Source organism: Hyla sarda, chromosome 9 (assembly GCF_029499605.1).
Source record: "Hyla sarda isolate aHylSar1 chromosome 9, aHylSar1.hap1, whole genome shotgun sequence".
Classification (NCBI taxonomy): Eukaryota; Metazoa; Chordata; class Amphibia; order Anura; family Hylidae; genus Hyla; species Hyla sarda.
Window position 1 is genome coordinate 45,005,265 of NC_079197.1, and position 15,615 is coordinate 45,020,879.

Genomic DNA, 15,615 nt, shown 5'->3' on the forward strand with positions numbered 1-15,615 from the left:
TTGTGCCGTGATCTGAAGTTTTTATTGGTACCATTTTTGTTTTGATCAGACTTTTTGATTGGATTTCAGGCTTGCAGCAATCAATTGCCGTTCGGAAACGCAGGAGGCAGGTAAGGCCCCCTCCTGCTGCATCCTAGCTGATCGGACATCGCGATATTATCGTGATGTCCCGATCAGCCCGACTGAGCTGCCAGGATACTTTTACTTTCACTTTTAGGCTAGGTTCAGACTACGGAATCTCCAGGCAGAAAATTTCCGCCCAGAGATTCCGAGTGTGGCCAGCGCCGGCTGAATCAGTCTCCAATAGACTGCAATGTGTTGCACACGGATTTCTGCCTGAAGAAAGAGCACCGCCTTTCTTCAGGCAGAAATTTCCAAGCGGATTGTCCGTTCACAAATTCCGCTTCACAAATTCCGAAGTGTGAATTTGTGAACGGAAAATCATTCACTACACTATACATTTTAGAAAGCTGAATTTCCGCCTGCAATTTCAAAGCAAAATTTCAGGCGAAAATTCCGACGTGGCGTTCAACTTTAATCGCTGCGTTGAAGAGTTAATGCAGACATCTGCCAGAACGGCGATCTCCGGCATTAGCCATGGGTCCTGGCTGCTGATAGCAGCCGGGACTGTGCGGGTATGATGCAAGCTCAGCTCCTGAGCGCGCTTCATAACCCTCCCGTGCCACAGCAACGGGTATACCTGTCGTTCTGAGGCAAGGGGTTAAGGTGAAAATGGGCTTGGTCCTTAAGGGGGTTAATGACCAAGCCTAAATTTTCAAATCTGGCCTGAGTCTCTAAGTGGTAATACCTCTGACATGCTTTTAATTAGCAACTCGATTCTGAGATAGTTTTTTTCATATTGCACTTTTCGTATAATAAAGTCTGAAGAAATATATGGTGCCATTCACATTCTTTGCTATCACGTATTGGATTTTTACCGCACTTTACACTTCTGAAGAGAGCACCACCTACCAGACGTGTTTTTGGTCCCCCATGAAGTACCAGGAATCCCATGCATCCACATTATAGGTAGTGCCGGTCAGCTGTTTCTCTGAACTTTCTCATATTGTACTTTATATTAGTGGTAAGTCTTTGTTAATTCGTGCAGCATTTTTTGAGAAACTCAAAAATAGTGAATTGGAAAATTTCTGGCTTTTAAATTTTTTTTTTATGGCATTCACTGTATGGTAAAAATAATGTTATTTTATTCTATGGGTCGGTATGATTAGGGAGATACCCAATTTATATAGCTTTTTTATAATTTTTTGTTCTCTCAACAAAATCCTCCCCCCCTTTTTGTGTTATGTTCTGACAGCCATAACTATTTTTTGACCAACCGCATTGTGTGAGGGCTTTTTTTTGGGGGGGGAACAAGCTGTACTTTATATTGATACCATTTTTGTGATTAATGCTATCTTTTGACCTTTTTTATTGCACTTTTTGGTCCAAAATTTGTGGTTTTTGCCGGTTTCTCTTTTACAGTATTTACCGTGCGGGATAAATACCATTATCATTTCATTATGTATAGATTTGGGCATTTTTTGTTGGGGGTTATATAGGCTTTTATTGGGAAAGAGGGTTTTATTTTTTTTCACACTAATTTAAAACCTTTTATTTTTTCACTTTTTAGGCTAGGTGCAGACTGCGGAATCTCCGGGCGGAAATTTTCTGAAAAATTCCGAGTTCCGCCTGCGCTGACTGAAATAGTCGGCGCTAGGACCGCGCGGACACGGCAGTCTCCCATAGACTGAAATGTGTTCCGCGCGGATTTCCGCCTGAAGAAAGAGCAACCCCTTTCTTCAGGTGGAAATTTTCTAGCGGATTTTCAAAGCGGATTTTCAAAGCGGATTTTCCGCTTCACAAATTCCGAAGTGTGAATTTGTGAACGGAAAACCATTCACTACACTAGACATTTTAGCAAGCGAAAATTTCTGACGGAAATTCCGTAGTCTGAACCTAGCCTTATAGATTATACTACACTGCAGTACATCTGTACTGCAGCACAGTATAACTGTTAGTACTACACTGACTAAAAGGCTGGACCTCAGGCTGCCGTACTAGGCCGACAGAAGGCCATCAGCTGGCCTCCTGCTGCCATGGCAACCAACGGGATCCTGCCATCGCATCGGTCAACCACAGATTCCGTGATCAGGACTGATCACAGCATCAATTATGTTAATGCTACCGAGACGGCTCGATCCTCATCAGCAGCTGCAGCGGGACCCTGGCTGTTATTGATAGGCGAGTTCCACCGGCGATCTCCTGCAGCACATTGCGCTGAGCATGATATCGCCAGGATGTATGCATACGTCCTAGGGTGGGAAGAGGTTAAATGCCATCTGTGGCCCAAAATCAACTTATCCTCTATGCACAGGATAGGTGATAGGTGTTTGATCCCGTGCAGGAGTCGTGCAGCATGATATTGCGGCCGACACGCCTCCTCCATGTAGTTCTATTGGAGAGGTGGAGGCAGCGTTCGTGCCTCCCCCATAGAACTGTATGGGGAGGGGTCGTACTGTTGACTTCTCTAGGCCGACGCCTAGGAGATTGTAGGGGTCCCAGCAGTTGGACCCCCCACAACTGAACACTTATTCCCTGTCACGATTCGGCTGGCAGGAGGTGGATCCTCTGTGCCAGAGAGGGATTGGCGTGGACCGTGCTAGTGGACCGGTTCTAAGCTGCTACTGGTTTTCACCAGAGCCCGCCGCAAAGCGGGATGGTCTTGCAGCGGCGGTAGCAACCAGGTCGTATCCACTAGCAACGGCTCAACCTCTCTGACTGCTGAAGATAGGCGCGGTACAAGGGAGAAGACAAGAGCAAGGTCGGACGTAGCAGAAGGTCGGGGCAGGCAGCAAGGATCGTAGTCAGGGGCAACGGCAGGAGGTCTGAACACAGGCTAGGAACACACTGGGAAACGCTTTCACTGGCACGATGGCAACAAGATCCGGCAAGGAAGGGAAGGGGAAGTGAGGTTAAATAGGGAAGTGCACAGGTGAATGAACTGATTAAGCCAACTGCGCCAATCAGCGGCGCAGTGGCCCTTTAAATCGTAGAGACCCGGCGCGCCCTAAGGAGCGGGGCCGCGCGCGCCGGGACAGGACCGACGGAGAGCGAGTCAGGTACGGGAGCCGGGGTGCGCATCGCGAGCGGGCGCCACCCGCATCGCGAATCGCATCCCGGCTGGGAGAGGTATCGCAGCGCACCCGGTCAGCAGGTCTGACCGGGGCGCTGCGATTGCGAGGATGTTGCGAGCGCTCCGGGGAGGAGCGGGGACCCGGAGCGCTCGGCGTAACATTCCCTATCCTGCAGTTGTCCTTTAAGTAAAAATATCCATCCATGCATTTCTGTGGTGTACCTCTTTTAATGTGCTAAAATAAAGAAAGATGATTTCTCGTGAATAAAATTGCTAAAATTTCTACTTTCTTTGCAAGTATAAGACTAAGGGTGCGTTCACACTGTGGAATCTCCGCTCTCTGAATTACGCAATGGGAGATTCCGTCTGGCGGCCGACGAAAATACTTCGGCGCTAGGGCCACGGGGCACTGAGCCGTCACCATTGACGGCTATGCAGTGCTTGCAGAACAGTTTCAGCGGCGGAATTGTCTGCTACTGAAATTCCGCAGTGTGAATGGGTCTCGCAGAGACCCATTCACACAAATGTTAAGTTCCAGGGCTGTGGAGTCGGTAGATAAATGTTCCGACTCCACAGTTTTTTGTACTTCCGACTCCCCGACTCCGACTCCTCTGTATTAATATGTGAATGTATTTATAAACACTTACAGTTGAATCCAAGAAGCTGTTCCACCAAGTTCTTCTAAGCTCTTCTAGCAGAGAGAGGTAGTTGGGCAGAAGCTGCTGCCTTCTCCTTTTTGTGTGCTGATCTGCTGCTGAAGATAGGGCAGTGGGAGGATCCAGGAAGGGGCATTTATTATAGAACATGATTTCCCTAATAGAATCCCATAGCTATGTTTAAAGTTTAAGCTAACAATCGGAGTTTACAAGTTTGTATAGCCTTATCTGAATGGCAGCAGTTTTTCCAATGGTTTACAGCTTCAGTCTTGAATTATTGACCCTTCATTCCCTTCACTTATTCAAGTGTCTCTAGTCCTGCAAAAAACATATTTACTTAATCCATTATCAGTGAGAGGCTAGGTTACCCATGGGTTCCCTGTAACAGCAGAACACAACACTATGGAAAGTATAAGTATTGCCGCTCCTAATTGTGCGTTGCGTGCCATATAGTGAAGCACATGAAAAGCATGCTTCTTGACGGTCACTTAACGTGTTCGTTTTGCGGTTACGCGAGGCACTGCATGCATTGGTCTTTATTCTTACAGTAGAGAAGTCATTAATTATAACTTTTTGTGAATTGTGACATTTAAACTTGCTTTTTTTTCATATTCCAATCTAAATTTAGTAGGAGTCGGAGTCGGTGCATTGTTTGCCGACTCCAACTCCAGGTACCCAAAATTTCTTCCGACTCCTCGACTCCGACTGCACAGCCCTGTTAAGTTCACACCATGAAATTCTGCTCGGAGAGGAAGAATCTTAGAAAATGGTGTTCTGAAGTGATTTATTATTTTTTATTTACGTGTGTCAAATTTATCAAAACCCGCCACCTGCGATATGATAAATATGTTGCGCGTAACCAAAACCAAAGCAAAAATAAATTGCATTAAAACATACTTTGTGAAGACAACAATGGTAAAACTCCCCCATTGTTGATAAAGAATTTTCAATAACTTTCTACAATACTTTCATAATGGGCACAGACATACTGTAATCTTCTCAGATAGAGAACATATCTTTAGTCTATTATCACATTTTTGATACGGTAAAGGCTATGTTACCTTCACAATCATTTTTTTTTTATTGTCCGAGAGCATTTAAAATGAATAAGGCAACTGTGCAATAGATCTTAACCCCCTTAAAGGGGTACTCACGTGGAATTATAATTTTTTTTTAAATCAACTGGTGCCAGAAAGTTAAACAGATTTGTAAATCACTTCTATTAAAAAATCTTAATCCTTCCACTACTTTTTAGGGGCTGTATACTAAAGAGAAATCCAAAAAAGAAATGCATTTCCTCTGATGTCATGACCACAGTGCTCTCTGCTGACCTCTGCTGTCCATTTAAAGGAGTTCTATAAGGCAACTTTTTTTTTTTTAGACCATAACATTCCTCTCTGCTTTACCTTTATGTGCATGTCTTCCTTTCTGAAATTGGTCCAGCCGTTCCTCCGCCACATCGCCGCAAATTTCCTGCACTTCCGGGTTATGGAGCCCTGGAGGATGACGTAAAAATCGTCATCCCCAAGCTCCCTTGCTTCTGTTTCCTGTCCCTCCGTGCCTCCCTCCTCATCCCCCCCTCCCCTACCCAAGTCTCTCATACATGGTCATACATGAAGTGATTATGGTCCAGAATGAACCTAATCGACTGTAAAATAAAATTTTGCTGATTTATAGACATGAGAGGATCTTCTTGTAAGAAAGTTCGTACTGCATCTACTCCCTTTTCATGGGGGATATTACTATACAAAGCTGCAATGTCTAGTGTTGCCCATATGTAGTTAGTTTGCCATTTTACATCTTTATTAAGAAGAGATATCAAATGACCTGTGTCCCTTAAATAGGCCGGCAGGGAAGTCACAAACCTTTGTAGCTGGTGATCAATGTATTCCGACAAATGGCTCGTGATGGATTCCATGACGGCTATTATTGGGTGACCGGGTGGCTTCACGGAGTCAAAGGTTCCAAAGGTCTGTCAAATGCCAATGGGGTGTAAATGTTCACTGCACCCCTTATTACATTCTGTGAGGGGTGTAGTTTCCAAAATGGGGTCACATGTGGGTGGGGGGTCCACTGTTGTGGCACCATGGGGGGCTTTGTAAACGCACATGGCCTCCCAGTTCTTTTAAATCGGAAATTTCCGCACGCGGCGATACCACATAAGTTTATTTTTGTTTTTATTTACACAGTTTTTTTTTATTATTGGAAATGCCGGATGATTCAAACTTTTATTAGGGAAAGGGATAATTCATAGGGTTAATGATTTTTTTTACTTTTCTTTTGCAATATTATAGCCCCCATAGGGTGCTATAACATTGCATTTACTGATCTTTAACAGTGTTCAATGCATCTCCATAGGAATGCATTGATCAGGCTTTTCGGCAATTGATTGCTCAAGCCTGGATCTCAGGCTTGAAGCATTCAATCGGCGATCGGACTGCAGGAAGGAAGGTAAGAGACCTTCCTCCTGTAGTACAGCTGTTCGGGATGCCGGGATTTCACCGCGGCAATCCCGAACAGCTCCCTGAGCTAACCAATACTTTCTATTTTGTCAGCCGTTATTTTTCCCCAGAGTTTGCCAGACCTTTACAGGTTGCCACTGGAGGATTTTCTACTACTCCGTGATGACATCAGTGAGCTGATAGATGTTAGAGACCTTGGGGAAGATTTATCAAAACGTATGCAGAGGCAAAATTACCCTGTTGCCCATAGCAACCAATCAGCTTACTTCTTACATTCTTAACAAGGCCTCTGCAAAATGAAAGAAGGGATCTGATTGGTTGCTATGGGCAACTTTTCTTTCCACAGGTTTTGATAAATCTTCCACCTTGTGCTACCCGCCTTCTGTTTTAAGATGCCCCCACAGATGCTCAATAGAGTTTAGGTCTGGAGACCTGCTTGGCTAGTCGATCACCTTTACCCTCAGCTTCTTTAGCAAGGCAGTGGTTGTCTTAGAGGTGTGTTTGGGTTCATTATCATGTTGGAATACTGCCATGCAACCCAGTCTCCATAGGGTGGGCTCATGCTATGCTTCAGTATGTCAGAATACATGTTGACATCTATGTTTCCCTCAATGAACTGTAGCTTCCCAGTGCCAGCAGCACTCATGCAAGCCCAGACCCTGACACCACCATGCTTGACTGTAGGCAAGACACTCTTTTCTTGGTATGGCTCACCTGGTTGCTGCCACACAGACTTGACACATCGGACCATGGGACATGGTTTCACGTGCACTCAAACTCTTTGGCCGATCATGACAAGTCTCCTTCTGAGCCAAGCCTGTCATGTGAAACCACTGTATGGTCTTGCTCACTGTGCTACAACTCAGTTTCAGGGTCATGGTAACCTTAATAGCCTAGGCCATCTTTATGTAGAGTAACAACTCTTCTTTTTTCAGATGCTCAGTTCATTGCCATGAGGTGTCATGTTGAATTTCCAGAGACCAGTATAATGTTTAGACATTATTGGCAGTGAGTTATTTTGAGGGGACACAACATTAAACAATGTTATACAGGCTGTGCACTCACTACTTTACGGTGTACCAGAGTGTAATTTCTTCAGTGCTGTCACATAGAAAGAGTACAACATTTACAAATATGTGAAGGGTGTACTCATGGGAGGTACTGTATATCCCGAAAAAGCATAACTGGACATGTTGTAGAGGCATCAACTTAAAAGTGACCATGTCCTTTAAATAAAATTAAAGGAATGTGGGGGGGGGGGTGATAAACCTATACATTGTTCCTGTTCAACTACAGAAAATAAGTAATTGTATAAAATATACTAATGCCCAACTCTTTTTTGATTTACACTTTTTTTTTTGGACGATGTACAAAGATTAGCATTTCAAACACCAGTCCTAAGTAATGAATTGTCCGAATGCTATGTCTTCTGGGTCTTTAAAAGGATACAGCCTTTTAAAGAATCACAAAGTGCCGTGCCTGTCCTGCTTGTATCACACTGAAATCCACACCAACTCTGAGCTTATGTCAATTTCAGCCACAATATTCAGCCACATATGTTCAAAATTGTGAAGGTTTTTTTTTAATGCCTAAAAGCAGGTGTAGCAGCATAATAAATTGCCCCCTCATGGTCTGCTATTGAAAATGCAAAGTGGGATACCCTTGAAGACATGTTTTAAAGGACATAGAATAGGCTAAATCACACTGAAGGGAATCTGCCAGTGATTTCATGCTGCCTGAACCACAGGTAATGTAAAACAGAGACAGGAATAATGATATACAATGACCCTCATTTACTATTGGAGTTCTGTATAAATTGTGAATGGGGAAAATAAACAAAATGGAGGAATGCATTTCACCTAACATTGTGTGCCAAAATTATTTTTTTCCGATAGCTGTCACTTTCAGCTATTTATCTGTGTGTGGTTATGGCTCAGTTACCCAACATAAGTTCTTTATTAAAAATGTTGATTAATAGTCATAGTCCACAGATCTTTCTCTTGTGAGCTGTAACATCACGTCACACTTCCTAAATGCAGAGCTCCCCCCTTCCTTTAGCCTGCTCAGCCAGTCATATGAACTTGGGTGATCACACATTACTGCTTATAAGCTAGAGAAACTACTGTGACCCTAAATCCAATGAACAGTAATATAAGCTCCAGGCAGGGGCAGGGACGGGAGCTTTACCTTTAGAGTCTTTGACACGATGGCACAGGTTTAGGGCTCGTTCACACAGGCAGATCCACAGCGTATTTTACGTTGTGGATCCACCGATGATGGACCCCTACAGTGTGTCTCAGATGTGCCTGCTTGGAACGACCATCCGCCACTACGAGCAGACACACTGCAATGTGCGAGTCGCCGCGCAGTATACTTGCATAGATCGCAGCTGCTCTCGGCCTAGCTCAGGGAGCAGGGGGAGTGGCCGCGTTGTGTGCGAGTACACATTACACCAGTGCGTTTGCTCGTAGCGGCAGATTGCCGCTCCGAGCAGGCACATCTGAGACACACTGTAGGGGTCCATCATCGGCGGATCCACCTGTGTGAACGAGCCCTTAAGCCAGACAACACAGCTGGTATGGAAGATCTTTGCACTATGGCTAATAACATTATATTAGTAAGTGGCTTTATTATACATTGACACCATACACAGGTTGTCTGTTTTGTTAGACAATCCCTTTAACCGATCTTCAACACCAATGAATTCACCAACGATTGTTCTCCAAGCTGCAGTGCTGTCCTTGATCAGATTTTCCTGCTCCTTTATTATTAAACAGTGTAAGATTAATCCACCCTCAACAATACAGTGCCTGAGGGGTTCACAGGTAGCAGCAAGCTGAATGTTTCATTGAAGTACCCATATTCGTACCGTCTTGGAAGCAACTGTGTTATGTAACACTTGTTTTTACAAGCTAATCCTTCCCAAAGTATGCCACGTGACAGAAGGAATTGTCGAGCACCACCTATTTCTTGGCGATTTGTCACAGAAACTGCAAGAGATCCTCCAGTAAGGGGCTTTTCCCACAAGTCAAAGTTATCTCCCTGAAAGAAATGAATATTAGGTTCAATTAAAGTGACAAAAAGGCATAAAAATCCAAAACCAATGTATTTAAAGCTATGGCCACTTTTACATGTAAAAAACATATTTACATATGTTAATGCAACAGTTTTAACTCATAATAAGCACTAAACTTGAGTATGCAATCTTCATTCATATTCAGACCCCCAATGAACAGTTTGCAGCCTGCTCCTAGATTCATTTTATGTGGATGTGTCCTCTATGTATTGCATGCTGGATGTGATGTTTGTGTCTCCAAAAGTCTAGTTTGCTGTGGGTGCACTGCTTTCTCTCTACACTTGTACATAGCCCATGGTATTCTCCCCTGTCTACATCCAGTGTGACCTGCCCTCCATGTATTGTCTCCCTCTTCTCTACACCCTGAGCTGCTGTGTACAACCTACTGCTATTGCTAACACTGAAAGAAGAAATGGGTGGAGCAGAGGGCCAATGGGGAAAAACCAGCTCTGATTTCTCTCACACAAGACAGATAGCCAGGTACAGGAGATCCTGGAGATGCTCCACATGTTCTTGTGAAAATTTTTTTTTCAAATAAACCTTGAAGTGCTGCAGTGTTTTTTCCCCTCTTATTTATTATGATATAAGCTAATGAAACCAGGACTCCAGCTGCTGTGCACCCTCCACCAATACTGGAGATCTTTGAGAAGCTGCAGGCTTTAATGGTGTCATTTCACAAAGCTTCCCTCCATGTAATTCCTAAAATGTTTCCAAATCAATTCAATTACGAAAATAGGCTCCTCACCCCAGAAAAAGTCATGCCCACTAGGTGTCTTTTTTCCTGGCAAACTGCTAGCCAATACCCATTATTAGGGAAATTCCATCTCAGCAGTAAAGAGGCCATGCAGGAAATGGGGGCAAGTCTTAGCCAGTGCTATGCAGGGGATAGAGAGAGTAAGACTATGTGCATGTAAAACTGGGTCTTCCTGTCTTCTTTAACCCCTTAAGGACACAGCCCTTTTTTTTGCAATTCTGACCACTGTCACTTTATGCATTACTAATTGTTTTTTAGTGACATATTCTACTTCAACAACTTTTTGTTGTTACTTGCATCCTTGCAAATTTAGAAAATTTGGCATTTTTCAAACTTTCTGCTTGTAAGGAAAAAGGAGATTCCAAATAACTTATATACTGATTCACAAATACAATCGGGGAGATTCATCAAGACATGTGCCGAGGAAAAGTCAACCAGTTATCCATAGCAACCAATAAGATTGCTTCTTTCATTATTGAAAAGGCCTGTGAAAAAATAAAAGAAGCGATCTGATTGGTAGCTATGGGCAACTGGACAACTTTTTCTCAGCACAGGTCTTGATGAATCTCCCCAATATGTCTACTCTATGTTGGCATCATCAAGTTGACATGTTTTTACTTTTTGAAGACATTAGGGGGCTTCAACGTATAGCAGCAATTTTCAAAATTTTCACGAAAATTCTAAATCTAAATTTTTCAGGGACCAGTTAAGCTTGAAGGGGTTTTGAGGGGCCTTTTTGTGAAAAATACCCCATAAATGACCCCATTATAGAAACTGAACCCCTCAAAGTATTTTAAATTGACATTCAGAAAGTTTGTTAACCCTTTAGGTGTTTCACAGGAATAGTAGCAAAGTGAAGGAGAAATTTCAAAATCTTAATTTTTTTCCACTCGCATTTTCTTGTAGAGCCATTTTTTTGTATTTTTACAAAGGGTAAAAGGATAGAAATCCCCCCAAAATTTGTAAAGTAAGGAAATATCTCATATGTGGATGTAACGTGCTCTGTGGGTGCAGTAGAGGGCTCAGAAGGGAAGGAGCGACAATGGGATTTTGGAGAGGGAATTTTGCTGAAATGTTTTTTTGGGAGCATGTCACATTTAAGAAGCCCCTGTGGTGCCAGAACAACAAAAAACACATGGCATACTATTTTGGAAACTACACCCCTCAAGGAATGTAACAAGGGGTACAGTGAGCCTTAACACCCCACAGGTTTTAGACAACTTTTCGTTAAAGTTGGATGTGTAAATGAAAAATTATATTTTTTTTCACTGTTTCTTCCCCAAATTTTACATTTTAAAGGGGTAATAGGAGAAAATGTCCCCAAAAATTTGCAACACCATTTCTTCTGAGTATGGAAATACCGCATATGTGGATGTACAATGCTCTGCGGGCAAAGTACAATGCTCAGAAGAGAAGGAGCGCCATTGAGCTTTTGGAGAGAAAATTCGTCCGGAATTGAAGGACACTTGTGTTTACAAAACCCCCATAGTGCCAGAACAATGGACCCCCCACATGTGACCCTATTTTGGAAACTACACCCCTCACAATTTAATAAGGGGTGCAGTGAGCATTTACACCCCACTGGTGTTTGACAGATCTTTTGAACAGTAGGCTGTGCAAATTAAAAATTACATTTACAATTAGAATTCCGCTTGAGGAATTCCTCCTTAAATGAAACTTAATACTCTTCTATGGGAGTCCACACTCCACTTGAATTCCGCACAAAATCCTCAAAAGCGGAAGTGGAATTTTTGGCGGATGAGTGGATAGGGCGAATAGGGCATTACAATTGCCTCAGCTACCAAAAATATTTGATGCCAGTGATTCCCAAATGGTGCCTCTAGCTGTTACTAAACTGCCAGTATGCCTGTACTGTCAGTAGCTGTCCGACAATGCTGGGAGTTGTTGTTTTGCAACAGCTGGAGGCTCCATTTTGGAAACACTGCTGTACGAGACATTTTTCATTTTTATTGGGATGGGGAAGGGGGGGGGCAGTGTAAGGGTGTGTATATATACAGTGTTTTACCCTTTATTTTGTGTTAGTATAGCATAGTGTAGTGATTTTAGGGTACAATCACATGGGCAGGGGTTTACAGCAAGTTTCCCGCTGGGTATGAGCTGTGGCGGAAAATTTGCCGTAGCTCAAACTTGAAGCAGGAAATTCACTGTAAACCCCTACCCGTGTGATTGTACCCTGTACATTCACATGGAGGGGCGGGGCGGTGGGGATCAAACCTCCAGCTGTTGCAAAACTACAACTCCCAGCATGCACTGACAAACCGTGCATGCTGGGAGTTGTACTTTTGCAACAGCTGGAGGCACACTGGTTGGAAAACCAGATACCTAACTCAGTATTTTCCAATCAGTGTGCCTCCAGCTGTGGCAAAACTACAAACCTACTGCATGTATTGATCGCCAAAGGGCATGCTGGGAGTTGTAGCTATGCAACAGCTTGAGGCACGCAACTACAACTCCCAGCATGCCGAGACAGCCATTTGCCATTCGTGCATGCTGGGATTTGTAGTTTTGCAAGATTTAGAGGGCCACGGTTTAGAGACCACCGCACAGTGATCTCCAAACTGTAGCCCTCCAGCTGTTGCAAAATGCAAATCCCAGCATGCCCAAACAGCAAACAGCTGTAGTCTCCAAACTGGCCCTCACCTCCTGGCTCCTGCAGCAGGATCACCATCTGGCGCACCAGCAGGAGTGCCCGCCGCCCGCTAAGGGACCTCCACTGCCGCCTCCGCTCACAGGACAGTTCACCTGCTCTGCCTGGACTACCGTGGGAGGGAAGAGCAGGGGAACTGAACTTTAACCCCTACACCCCCCCCCCCGGTCCAATAGCAGGGACAGGAGGGGTGGCACCCCTGCCACCTCACTCCTATCCCTTCAGGGGGATCGGGGCTGTCTTGGACAACCACGCTTATTTTCCGGGTCACACGAGTCCCGTATGACCCGGAATTGCCGCAGATCGCCGGTCTGAATTGACCAGCGATCTGGGCGATCGACGATATGGAGGGGTCTCAGGACCCCCCTCGGCGATATACTGGGATGCCTGCTGAACGATCTCAGCAGGCATCCCGGTCTGGTCCTCGCACGGTGAGCGTCGGGGACCAGAGAAACACAGGGCATACCTGTACACCCTGAGTCCTTAAGGACTCAGGAACGGGGCATACGGGAACGCCCTGCATCCTTAAGGGGTTAAAGCAGTGGTCCTCAAACTTTTTAAACGGGGGGCCAGTTCACGGTCCCTCAGACCGTTTGAGGGCCGGACTATAGATAACAAAACATGAATAAATTCCTATGCACACTTATATATCTTATTAGTGGACTACCACTTTAAGTACACAGCACAGTTCCCCCCACATTAGGATGGCAGTATAGATCCCCCCACATTAGGTTGTAGTCCCCGTAGTCCCCCCACATTAGGGTTGGCAGTACAGTTCCCCCACATTAGGGTTGGCAGTACAGTTGCCCCACATTAGGGTTGGCAATACAGTTGCCCCACATTAGGGTTGGCAATACAGTTGCCCCACATTAGGGTTGGCAGTACAATTCCCCCACATTAGGTGCAGTACAATTCCCCCACATTGGGTGCAGTACAATTCCCCCAAATTAGGTGCAATATACTTCCCCCACATTAGGCTGGCAGTATAGTTCCCGCACATTAGGTGCAATATAGACCCCCACATTACGTTGGCAGTATAATTCCCCCACATTAGGTGCAGTATACTTCCCCCATATTAGGTTGGCAGTATAGTTCCTCCCCATTAGATAGTAGTTCCCCTACATTAGGTTGTAGTCCCCCCCCCACATTAGGTGCAGTATAGTTCACCCACATTAGGTTGTAGTTCCCCCACATTAGGTTCAGTATAGTTCCCCCACATTAGGTGCAATATAGTCCCCCACATTAGGCTGGCAGTATAGTTCCTCCACATTAGGTGCAGTATAGTCCCCCACATTAGGCTGGCAGCATGTTCCCCCACATTAGGCTGGCAGTATAGTCCCCCACATTATGTTAGCAGTATAGTTCCCCCACATTAGGTGCAGTATGTTCCCCCACATTAGGTGCAGTATGTTCCCCCACATTAGGCTGGCAGCATAGTCCCCCAAATTACGTTGGCAGTATAGTTCCCCCACATTAGGCTGGCAGTATAGTCCCCCAAATTATGTTGGCAGTATGTTCCCCCACAGGCATACAGCCTCCAGCGATACAGTATGGCTGGAGGCTGTATGCCTGTGTACTGCCCCATTTCAGTGTTCCGACCACCGCTCCGGCCACAGCAGGACCGGAGGATCGGTGGTCAGAACACCAAAGGGACGCGCCGCTGGTAAACACTTACCTACTACCAGCGCGCGCGAGTCCTTGCGTCTTCGCATGTTGCCATGGGCGCACGCATGGGACGTCAGTGACGTCGCTGCATGCGCCTGCTCCCAGCGGTCCCTGCGTTTTTAAAGTAAACGCGGGCCGCAGGGACTTCCCAGAGGCATCCTTGTGTTCCGAAAGCATCTTTCGGAACACAGGGATGTCCTAAGGCAAAAACAACCAGCGGGCCGGGTAAATGCGCTCCGCGGGCCGCATGTACATGCTGCTCCTCAAAAGGTAAATCAAGGTTTTCTACCCATCTCTTATCACCCATAAAATTCTTGGCAGCTGTCCCTTGCAAAAACATGTGTTCTACTACAGTATGTATACAGTGCTATACTAAAATATACCTTTTAGGGTATGTTCACACTGAGGAATTGGAGAGGAATTTCCACGAGTAATCTGCTGGCTTTTTCCTCTCCAAATCATTCAGCAGTGAAATCTCCACAGAGTTGTACAGAATTTCTGCTCCTCAGTTCACACTGAGGAATTTCCTCAAGCAGAATTCTGACCAGGAAGTCTGTTCCGCTTGAAGAAAGAACATGTTCTTTCTTTCAGGCGGAATCAGCGTCGTTCTCCCATAGAGATCAATGTTATTATTTTTTTCTGTCAGAATTTGCACGGAATTTCCGCATGAAAAAAACCAAAACATTTTATGACTAGAAATACTTGATACTCCTCCTCCGCATGAAACCTGCATTTCCGCTCCAATTCCGCGCCAATTCCGAGTGAAATTCCGCGCGAAATCTCTGTGAGTTCTTGTGGAAAAGTAACAATATTTTGTGGCAGAAATTTTCTGCTTGATTTCCGGCCCAATTCCTCAGTGTGAACATACCCTTATAAAAGTTACCATTAAATAATGAGGTGACCACCTCTAACCAAGCAAAAGAGGAAACACAATAAAAAAAAAAGCCAATAAACAGGAAGAACACTTCCACCACAGTTGATATACGACCAAGGGGGTGGAGGGAGTGCCTCCTTGTCTTTTGAGGGGTACAGCTTTTCACCATATTCTTTGCATGGTCCATTCATATACTTAAAAGGGTTGATCATCTTTCCTTATAAATAAGATTCTCCTTGTAAGTATGGTTCCTCTTTTGGTCTAACTAAACTGGCTGCAGCAGTGTGCATGCCTAGGCCAAACCCGTCCCTCTAGTTCAGCCCTCTT

General features: G+C 44.8%; 2 protein-coding genes across 5 annotated transcripts in view; one reads left to right on the forward strand and one right to left on the reverse strand.

Moving 5' to 3' along the window:
- Positions 1-15,615, forward strand: part of LOC130290292 (60S ribosomal protein L36a-like) — a 196,798-nt gene that overhangs the window by 94,514 nt on the left and 86,669 nt on the right. The gene's annotated exons all lie outside the window — the stretch shown is intronic.
- Positions 8,605-15,615, reverse strand: part of LOC130290290 (alpha-galactosidase A-like) — a 36,729-nt gene continuing 29,718 nt past the window's right edge. For 2 of the 4 annotated variants that reach the window (XM_056537700.1, XM_056537698.1), the window contains one exon: positions 8,605-9,293. In XM_056537700.1, coding sequence (XP_056393675.1) covers positions 9,036-9,293 — 258 coding nt within the window. In that variant the 3' untranslated portion in view covers positions 8,605-9,035. The remainder of the gene's footprint in view (positions 9,294-15,615) is intronic. The other 2 variants (XM_056537699.1, XM_056537697.1) reach the window with 1 other exon arrangement.